Here is a 10945-nt window from a genome sequence, read left to right as displayed (position 1 = left end):
TATATATATATATATATATTTATATATATGCACCCAAGGGTTAAGGAATGGAGTAGATAAGATCCAGGCTAAATATGATTGATAGTGAGAGGAACCTCGGAAGTGATAAATATCCGAGCGAAGTGTATACCGCAGGCTGCTTTTCAGACCAAGGGTATCTTGATTAAAATGAAAGTTTTCATTGTCGCAAGGAGGTACATGTTAACACATGGAACATTCAATCATAATTTAATCAAGATATCTTTGACCTAGAGAGTAGCCTGTGGTATACACCTCGCTTGGATATTTACCACTTCTGAGGTTCTGCTTGCTATGAAACATATGTAGCTCGGATCTTACCTACTCCATTCCTCGCCTACCGTGAATTATAAAAAGAACCTTTTTTGAATTTATTGTACTTCAATATGAAAAAAATCTACAACCTCCCGTATCAATAAACCACTATTGTTTTTTTATATTCATTACGGATTGCGTGTGTGTGTGTGTGTGTGTGTGTGTGTATGTGTGTGTGTGTGTGTGTGTGTGTGTGTGTTTATGAATACGTATGTATAAATATTCATATACGTATACATATCTGGGCGTATGTGTGTGTGAGTGCGTGTGTGTAGTCATTCTTAGTGCAACTCTTAACATGTCGCATGGTTGGGTCGTCGGTGACTTAACTGGTAACACCACCAAGCCTACCTGCCCTAGAACGAAAACAAGAATTTCAAATGACGAGTAAACTCAGAGGTGACAACAGCCAACTAATAGCTGGGAGTAAGAGAAAGAGACCTCCTTGTTACTGTTTTTTTCTAAATGTGCTGTGAACGTCGTAGAGGAGTTAAATGTAACGTCTTGTTATTTTGTTGTTCTATAAGCGTGGTATCTTTATGCTGCTGCGTGTGGTGATCGCTATATAAATAGAGCAATACCATATTTGGTAAGTGATACATACTTTAAGTATATTATTAGAATCTCAGCTTTCTAGCAGAATCAAGTAGGTAGGTGCATCTGTGCAATAGAACCTCAAGAATGGTGGAAGGATGTATGATGCTACCTGTATGTGTGTTTCTCTGGATGTATGGAAAGTCCGTATAGGTACAACTTGAAAAGTGTGTTTGAGATAACAAGTCCCCACAGTATTCCACTCGGAACTTGAAAGTTTATTGATGTGACAAGAATACTTTTGCTGGCATTGTATTGTTTATCCAGGTGATGCAGAATATTTTGATGTGTGAGTCAATAGAAGAAATGAAATATAATATTGTTGTCACATAATACTCAAAATTACCTGTTGGTTTCATACCAGAAGTTAAGAAACAATGGCTGCAAGGAACAGCATGATGTGAGATGTTTCTTATTGGAGGTTTGAAAGTGTCACATCTGGTTGAGTCTTAAAACTATTCTAGAAAATCTGAACGAAATTCGTGAAAGGAATCACTCGGGCCAAACGCAGAGAGGAAAAAATATTTAGTTCATTAGAGTTGTCTCTTGGATTGTGGGCGGTAAAGAGCTATCCAGGTACAAACGATATTTTCTTGCAAGATGACGATGGAATATAGGGATGCATGCTTAGTGTTTAGCGGATGCCTAAGTTAGTTAGGATGGTACGTGTAGGGGTTCGGGAGTAGAATATTGGCTGAACATCTGAATCAATGTTATGATTTAGAGAGTGGTATGTGTAAGCTAGTGATGTCAAGGATTTTAGCCTTACTACAATATTTCAATGTAATCATAGAAAGATGGTGGATTTGTATGCTATGGCATCACTTGGGTTTATTGTTCTTTAGAGCTTTTATAAATTTGCACAGATTCTGGGAGTTTGGAAATGTTGGCACAAATAGTTGTGTCTGTTAGTAACAGTAGTGATGTTTTCGGACTCTCTACTTGTTATATATATATATATATATATATATATATGAGAAAAAGAAAATGGCGACTGGGGAGTTGATAATTGTTTATTATCAACAACAAATCAATCATCACCATTTGTTAATAATAAACAATTTACTTTCCAATCTCCAATTTCTTTTTCTTCTTTTATATGAATATAAACTACATCGTTTTATATATACACCTATTGTTTTAAGAAAATTAATTCCCCCAAAATATTAGTTATTGTACCAGTATTTTCTTGGATGGCACCATCCCTTCAGGAGGCTAACATAGCCTTTGTTTAAACTTATATGCATAATTTGATATATAAACAATTCATATCCATGTATATAAGACTCTTCAGGGTTTTGGTTCAAAAGACTGGCGAAATTCCGTTTGAAAGGACGGCCAGATTGCAAAACATTGATTCAAATATCTGTTTAACCTTTCAACTGCATAACAAGTACAATTAAAAAAAACAAAACCATAACGGACAAAATAATTAAATAGAATCTACAACAATCGAAATATATTTCTATAGATCTCAAATAATATTAATCCAAATGCATTTATATACTTATATATTGTAGTTGTATGTTATTAAAATAACCAAAAATTGTCTTTGACCTAAACGAATTTGGATTAATATTATTTAAGATATATAGAAATATATTTAAATCATTTTTTTTTTCCAATCTGGCAGTCCTTTCACACGGAATTTCGTTTGTCTTTTGAACCAAAACCCTGATGATACTTATATACATGAATATGAATTGTTTATGAATCAAATAATGTATATAAGTCGAAACAAATTGTTGGCTTTTTAGGTTTTTTTAATAATTTTTTCATATTATAATATAACATAATATGCTATAATAAAATTTTATAGTATATTATGTTATATTATAATATAAATAAATTTTGAGATTATCAATTGAATCTCTCTAATTTATTGTTTGTAATTTGTATTATACACCTATTTCTGTGGTATTCAACCGACGTACCAGTGAATTGGATGGTAAAACTTGAAGCAATATTTCTATACGATGCGTTCAATCATTTTGCGTAAAACCAAAAATCCCACGAGTGCACACTAAATGTCTGTGCCACATGAATAACATTTGGGAACTCATGCGGCCTACCGGTGCGAAAATTTTTGCTCATGCACAGGAAGAGTGGCGTCATTTTCCACCCAAAAGATTCTGCCCATGCGGTATTAGTTTTGGCGGGAAAAAATAAAATTCGGATACTTTTTGAACGCACCTTGTAACTATGTAATCGTTTAGTTGTCTCTTCAGTGGAGGCGGTACGAGTATGAAACATGTGATATTATGATAACAGCAGGCCGGGATAATATTGTCTATGTACACTGAATTGTGATGTATTTATCTTGGTTTTCTATCTATCTATCTATCTATCTATCTATCTATCTATCTATCTATCTATCTATCTATCTATCTATCTATATATTTATCTCTCTCTCTCTCTCTCTCTCTCTCTCTCTCTCTATATATATATATATATATATATATATATATATATATATATGCATCGTTTTGTGCGTGTGTGTGTTGTATGCATGTGCATATATAGCATCTATATGTGTGTGTGTAGGTACATATATTTATACATATGTATGCTATATATGCATATTTGTATGCATAAGAGGGAGAGGGAAGGAGATAGAGAAAGAGAGATAGTGAACGAGATATAGAGAAAGAGAGAGATAGAAATAGAAATAGAAAAAGAGAGAGAATATAGAAAGAGAGAGCGAGAGAAAGAGAAAAGGAGAGAGAGAGAATGAAAGCTTCGAATGAATTTTCATCACAGAAATATAGTAACGAGTTTGAAACATAAATCAATGTCAATTCTATTCGATATATGCTGCTGCACTGACAGTAGCTGATGACAAACGGCATGCCAATTAAGTACTGTATTAACAGACTGAATGATTCAACCTTGTTCAGCGATTCGGAATAAACTGTCACATTGCACGTTCGATAAGTCTCTTGTACAAACTTGTTATAGAAATTCAGGTTTAAATGAAACCTATATATGTTAATTCGTGAACAAAAGAATTATTCAAATGTGAAACTTTGAATCTACAGTTGTTTCTAAATAATTCGAACCATAATTCTGAACGCATTATAAAATTAGATAAAATCATTGACTTAAACAAAGTTGTCATATATTTCAGATTGATTTTGACCAGACTTGATATTGATAATCTAGCAAAGCAGTATCTACAAATAAAGCTAAAAAGCTAAAAAAGAAAAAAATAATAATGTTAACAGATTTGGAAATCAAATCTACTTCCCAGCCGAATGATAATCTGATCAGCGAGTTTGTCAGGATTATTTCATCCAAATATGTAACGGTTTATAACTAGAGCATATATTTGATAACTACATTTTAAATGTATTTTTTGTTAGGAATCGATGTCTATGAACCTTTTTCTACTGAAATAATCGTCAAATCTATCAAAGAATAATAACATTTGTAGATATTTTCTCTCTTAAATAATTGTAGGAAAAATTCGATAACTTTTGACTGTTGCTTATTATACTTTCCTCCATAATCATTATTCATTGCTATTTATAATCTAAATTTTATGCCATAGTTTAATATTGTGTCTATTTTTAGCTCAAATAGTGAATGATTTAATATATTTTCCTATAAAATAAATAATTAATTCATTTCATTAACTTAATCTACATTGCTAAAACAGAAATAGTTAGGACCATATGTATTAATCTGCAAACTAATCCAGTAATTGTTGTTAACAGTCGGATTATACAACGAAGTTTCAGAATATGACTGTTTATTAGCCATGAGCTGTTAACTCGATTCAGTGTGCCTAATTTATTAAACATTAAAAGAGAACTTAAATAACAGAAAACAAAGAACAATTTTTAAAAATACAATTGTTTTAATGTATTTCAACAATAAATAAGGCCCAATACTTTCCATCTTTGATACAAATTTGGTTAATAAAATTAAAAAGAACGAATATTAATGACGTTAACTAACTGAACGAGATAAAGAAATGTCTCTATCTAAATAACAAAAAAATCTCTCTGCTGACTGCAGCACTGTACCTGGATAGAGAGAGATACTCAAGGACGAAATGTCCTCCATCATAGGTCTGATGGAGCAGAACTGAACTGTGGGTAAACAACAACAACAAACAAACAAACAAAAGAAATGTGGAAGATATTGTTTTAGAGATGATGAAAATCGCAGTTTTCTAATGCACAGGAGTGTCAGATATCAAGCAGTTTTATAAAAACACACACACATATACTCACAAGCTCACACACACACACACATGCATATTTATATATGTGTGTGTGTGTATATAAATATATGTAAACACATGCATGTACTCTTTTTTACTCTTTTACTTGTTTCAGTCTTTTGACTGTGGCCATGCTGGAGCACCGCCTTTAGTCGAGCAAATCGACCCCAGGACTTATTCTTTAGAAGCCTAGTACTTATTCTATCGGTCTCTATTGCCGAACCGCTAAGTTACGGGGACATAAACACACCAGCATCGGTTGTCAAGCGATGTTGGGGGAACAAACACAGACACACAAACACATACACACATACATATATATATATACATATATACGACGGGCTTCTTTCAGTTTCCGTCTACCAAATCCACTCACAAGGCTTTGGTCGGCCCGAGGTTATAGTAGAAGACACTTGCCCAAGATGCCACGTAGTGGGACTGAACCCGGGACCATGTGGTTGGTAAGCAAGTTACTTACCACACAGCCACTCCTACGCCTAAATTATATATATATAAATGAATATACATTCACTCGTGTATAATAAGTGGAAAACATAATTTCATCGTTTTAAAAGTTTCCCAGCGGAAAGAATAACAAGCTGCATTTATGTTTGTCTAATGTTTAACATGCTCATATGTGCGTGTGTGTTTGTATTCTTTTATTTTTTAAAAATTCTTTTACATGTTTCATGCTGGAGCACCACCTTTAGTCGAACAAATCGACTCTAGGAATTATTCTTTGTAAGCCTAGTACTTATTCTATCGGTCACTTTTACCGAACCGCTAAGTTACGGGGACGTAAACACACCAATAGCGGTTGTCAGCCGATGGTGGAGGGACAAACACAGACACACAAACATATGCATACATATATATATATATATATATATATATGACGGGCTTCTTTTAATTTCTGTCTACCAAATTCACTCACAAGGCTTTGGTCGGCCCGAGGCTAATGTAGAAGACACTTGCCCAAAGTACAACGCAGTGGGACTGAACCCGGAACCATGTGGTCGGGAAGCAAGTGTATATTACGACAGGTGTTCCAGCTGATCCAATCAACGGAACATCCAACTCGTGAAATTAATTGCACACACTCCACAGACATATGTACTCTTCTGAGGGAGATCCAGCATGACACACACTGTGATAAGGCTGGGTCACTTGGATAACGGTACAACTCAGTTTTGCCGGCTGAATGGACTGCGGCGATGTGAAATAGTATCTGGCCGAAAGACACCACGCGCCGCTGGGGATAAAACTCACAACCCTACGATTGTCAACTGAATATCTTTGACCAGCCTATCACGCATCTTCACTATATATATATATATACACATACACATGCATAAATATTCACATGCATACTTGGATATATATATATATATGTATGTAATTATATGTATATAAGTACGTAAGTATGTATGAGTGTGTGCGTGTATATGTAAGTATATATGTATGTAATGGATGGATGGATGGATTTATGCATGTATATATCTGTTTATGGATGGATTTATGTATGTATCTATGCATGCATGCATATATGTATGTATGTATGTATGTATGTATGTATGTATGTATGCATGCATGTATGTATGTTTCTGTACGCATGTATGTGTGTCTGTATGTATGTAGGTAGGTATTTATGTATGTATGTATGTATGTATGTATCCAAGTATGTATGTGTGTCTGTATATATGTATGTATGTATGTATGTATGTATGTATGTATGTATGTATGCATGCATGTATGTATGTATGCATGTATGTATGTATGTTTGCATATGAATGTATGTATGTGTGTATGTATGTGTTCATATAAAAGTTTGATGATTGAACTCTTGGTTCGTGGTTCTCCACCCACGAGTTTTAGGGCTCCCGCTGAATTTCCCATCACCAACCAGTCCCTGTATTCAGATCCAAGTGGTGCATAAATGCTGGGTAGAGACTCATAATAACAAATTTTACCCAGATTTACTAGTGGAGTCCACCAGACGATAGTTCAAATGGTCGTTGACGGAAAATGCCTGGCCATACTAGTGAGGGAAATGTTCTTGCGCCCTTTGTTCCAAGGAGGAACTGAAAATGGTATTAGCCTGCCTTAAGAACTTACTTAAAAGTAAAGAGGTAGGACGATATAGGCTTGTTTTCGGCTTTTTCCCAACATGCCGCGGTGATATCTCACCCAGTACTTTCTCGTATTGTTACTTGTAGGATGTTGCTAGCTATCCTGTTCCTACATCGAATTACTCATTGTGTAATTCTTCACTTTTACATCTCTGTTGTTCTTTCCCTGGGTATGTGTCCGCTCCAGTCTTAAAATGCCAAACCTCGTCGATATATATCGTTCTGCTTTGATTATACCCTACAGACGATTTCTTACAGTAGTTGGCGTTGATGTAATCTCTACTAATACTTTGCCGAATTTAACTTAACGAACTTTTTGCTTTTATCGTTATTTTTGTTATTATCAATATCATTGTTATGTTTTCGTTGTACTTATTGCTTTGTTTAACACGAGCTGTTCAAAGCCTCACCCAGAGACCTCAAATAACAGTAAGATGGACGTTTTACTATCGGTGTTAGGAAGAAGGAGGAGGAGGAGAAGAAGAAGAAGAAGAAGAAGAAGAAGAAGAAGAAGAAGAAGAAGAAGAAGAAGAAGAAGAAAAAGAAGAAGAAGAAGAAGAAGAAGAAGAAGAAGAAGAAGAAGAAGAAGAAGAAGAAGAAGAAGAAGAAGAAGATGGAGGAGGAGAAGAAGAAGAAGAAATGTTGATTGTACGTTTCTGACTCTTCATGCAGGGGAGTTTATGTTTGGGCCTGTATGTGTGTGTGTGTGTGTGTGTGCGTGTTTGTGTACGTCTAAATGGATGTAGATATGTGTGAACGCGTGGCAGCACAAGCCTGTTCTTCATTCAACCTTCTTCAACTAATCGATCCGAGCCCTGCCAAGTCATATTTTTTTACTGTTCGAATGCTAAAGATTTATCATTGGGGAAGAGGTCTATCCTTTTTTCCGATCTGTTATGTACTTTCTTTCTTTCTTTCTTTCTTTCTTTCTTTATTTCTTTCTTTCTTTCTTTCTTCCTGCTTTCGTTCGTTCGTTCCTTTCCTTTTCTTTCTTTGTTTCTTTCTTTCTTTCTCACGGCAATTGCATTCTTCTTCTTGTGGGTGTGGGTCTATTGTTATTTTACTTTCATAATTTGTATTTATTAATTTTATTTGTGTTCTTATAATTATAAAACCCTTTGAGGTTGATAAGGGAATCACTGGGTTTGTATTATCCTAAATGCATTTTGCGGCCCTTGTGGCCAATAGTCAATTATTATTACTTCTATCTTATTTTTTTCATCTCTTTTACTTGTTTCAGTCATTTGAGTGCGGCCATGCTGGGACACTGCCTTGAGGCGTTTTAATAATACAAATCAAACTCAGGACTTTCTTTTTAAGGCTAACACTTGTTCTATCTTTTTCCTTTTGCCGAACCGCAAAGTTACGGGGACTAACATCGGTTATCAAGCGATGATATGGGGACAAATACAGACACAGACACACGCACACAGATTCATACATGCATACATAAATACATACATATATGCATACACAAATACATACGTATACACATCAGCATCGGTTGTCAAGCGATGTTGGATGGGACAAACACAGACACACAAACATATACACACACATACATATATACATACATACAACGGGCTTTTAACAGTTTCCGTCTACCAAATCCACTCACAAGGCTTTGGTCAGCCCGGGACTATAGACTTGGTATATATAAATATACATTCATATTTATACACATGTAGATCTATATAGGGATATACAAAACCTAAAAATATTCTTATGATAAGCACTTTGTACAAACATAGATATTTGTATATATTCTTTTCTACGTTAGGCACAAGGCTCGAAATTTTGGGTGAGGAGAACAGTCGATTAGCTCGACCCCAGTATGCAATTGGTACTTAATTTGTCGAGCCCAAAAGGATGAAAGGCAAAGTCAACCTCGGCGGAATTTGAACTCAGAAAGTAAGATATATGTATGTATTGATAAATAAATTTACAGAAAACTGTATTTTTTAAACTCCATGTAAATTTATTTGTCAAAAATATTTTAATGATTGTACATAGGTTTTTACCTTCTGAATATCTATCGGTGTTTGTATATCTCTATATATACCTATATGTGTATACATATGTATATATACTTATATATATGAAGCCTAATCATGTTTATCAGTATCACTATCTCCATATCAGCTCGCCTGGATTTTTCTCCTGGCTACTCGTCACACCATAAGCTCAGTCATTCATAATAAGTCCGGAATGTAAGTTCAGATCAGTTGACTTCAACAATGTGTTTTCCAGATTGAGCTATTATAGATCTCACCTGTTGACTGTATATATATATATATATATATATATATATATATATATATATATATATATATATATATATATATATATATATATATAATACACACGCAAAAAAGAAACAGGCGAAATATAAATATATTGCTAGGAACAGTAAAATATATCCACTAGAATGCAATTCTGGTCGCTCTTCAGTAACTCCCATTTTTCCATGGTAGAGCAGAAAAAACTTTTATGAAACTATTAAAAGCATGATGCTGGTGATGACGACCACGACGACGACAGGGGGAAGAGGAGGAAGAGGAAGAGGAGAGTGGTGGTGGTGGTGGTGATGGTTGTGGTGGTCGTGACGACGAAGACGACGATGGTAATATGCAAGCGCCACTCAATAATATAAAACCTACTACACAGCATATATTCTCATGTGTTCTACAGCAATGATTTTCGATGGAGTGAAGGACATACAAGCTCAGACGTCACGCAAAATGAGAAATGGGCTTATAGGGATCACAAATAATTACGTGGGTGTTACACGCAAGTTTAACTGGTAAATGTACGAAAACTTTGTCACATATATTTCTCTGTGCTAATCAACAGCATACATATTGAATATTACAAAAGTTAACTACTACATAATATCTAACAACTAAAACTAAAATACAAAACACCACATAGAAACAATAACATTTAACTATGCTTATGGGGTGTGGTAGAGGTTTGCAACATCAGAAGACCAAAAGAATACAATACTGGACATCAAAAATTACTAACCTTTGTTTCATCCAAGTGCATTTTATTATTTTCTTTCAACTAAAAGGTATTGTTTTAGTGTTTTATTCTCAGCCTACTATTCAATAAGGAGAATAAGCTACTTTTTGGGTTTAGAGAAGACTTTGGTGTAACATATAGAATCTAGGTATAGATATACATTAATACTTACATATTTGTGCTCTCTCTTTCTCTCTATCTATATATATAATAAAAAAATATGTACAATAAACTTAGGAGTTAAAAATTCCGTTGATGTAGATAATATGGTGACACATAAGACCCAGAATATATACAAGAAGATTGTGTGTAACTATCAAATAAAGATCGTTGGCACCTAATGGAATGAATTATTATCAGTTAAAAAAAAAAAAAGAAAATATTCTATATTGTTCGGTTTTCATGCTAATATAATGATCCATCCTGAATATCACTCCTAAAGGACTTCATAGGTGGGCATCACTGCCATTCTCTTCAGGAATTTAAAAGAAATTAAGATCGATACAATAGAGACAATAGAGTTCTGACAACCCTCCTTTTTTTATTACGTCTGTATATCTATCTACATGTACGTGTGTGTGAGTGTATGTATGTATTGTGTAGTGTGTGTGTATATATATATATATATATATATATA

The 10945-nt window shown here is 34.2% G+C and overlaps 1 protein-coding gene across 4 annotated transcripts in view; it reads right to left on the bottom strand.

Annotated features, from left to right (window-relative positions):
- Positions 1 to 10945, bottom strand: part of LOC106884153 (potassium voltage-gated channel subfamily H member 1) — a 430860-nt gene that overhangs the window by 381971 nt on the left and 37944 nt on the right. For 2 of the 4 annotated variants that reach the window (XM_052973779.1, XM_052973780.1), the window contains exon 2: positions 10481 to 10507. The exons of the other annotated variants lie outside the window; for them this stretch is intronic. In XM_052973779.1, coding sequence (XP_052829739.1) covers positions 10481 to 10507 — 27 coding nt within the window. The remainder of the gene's footprint in view (positions 1 to 10480; positions 10508 to 10945) is intronic. 4 annotated transcript variants of the gene reach the window in all.

This window comes from Octopus bimaculoides, chromosome 16 (assembly GCF_001194135.2).
Source record: "Octopus bimaculoides isolate UCB-OBI-ISO-001 chromosome 16, ASM119413v2, whole genome shotgun sequence".
In the NCBI taxonomy this organism is placed as follows: Eukaryota; Metazoa; Mollusca; class Cephalopoda; order Octopoda; family Octopodidae; genus Octopus; species Octopus bimaculoides.
This window is presented reverse-complemented; position numbering and strand designations above follow the sequence as displayed.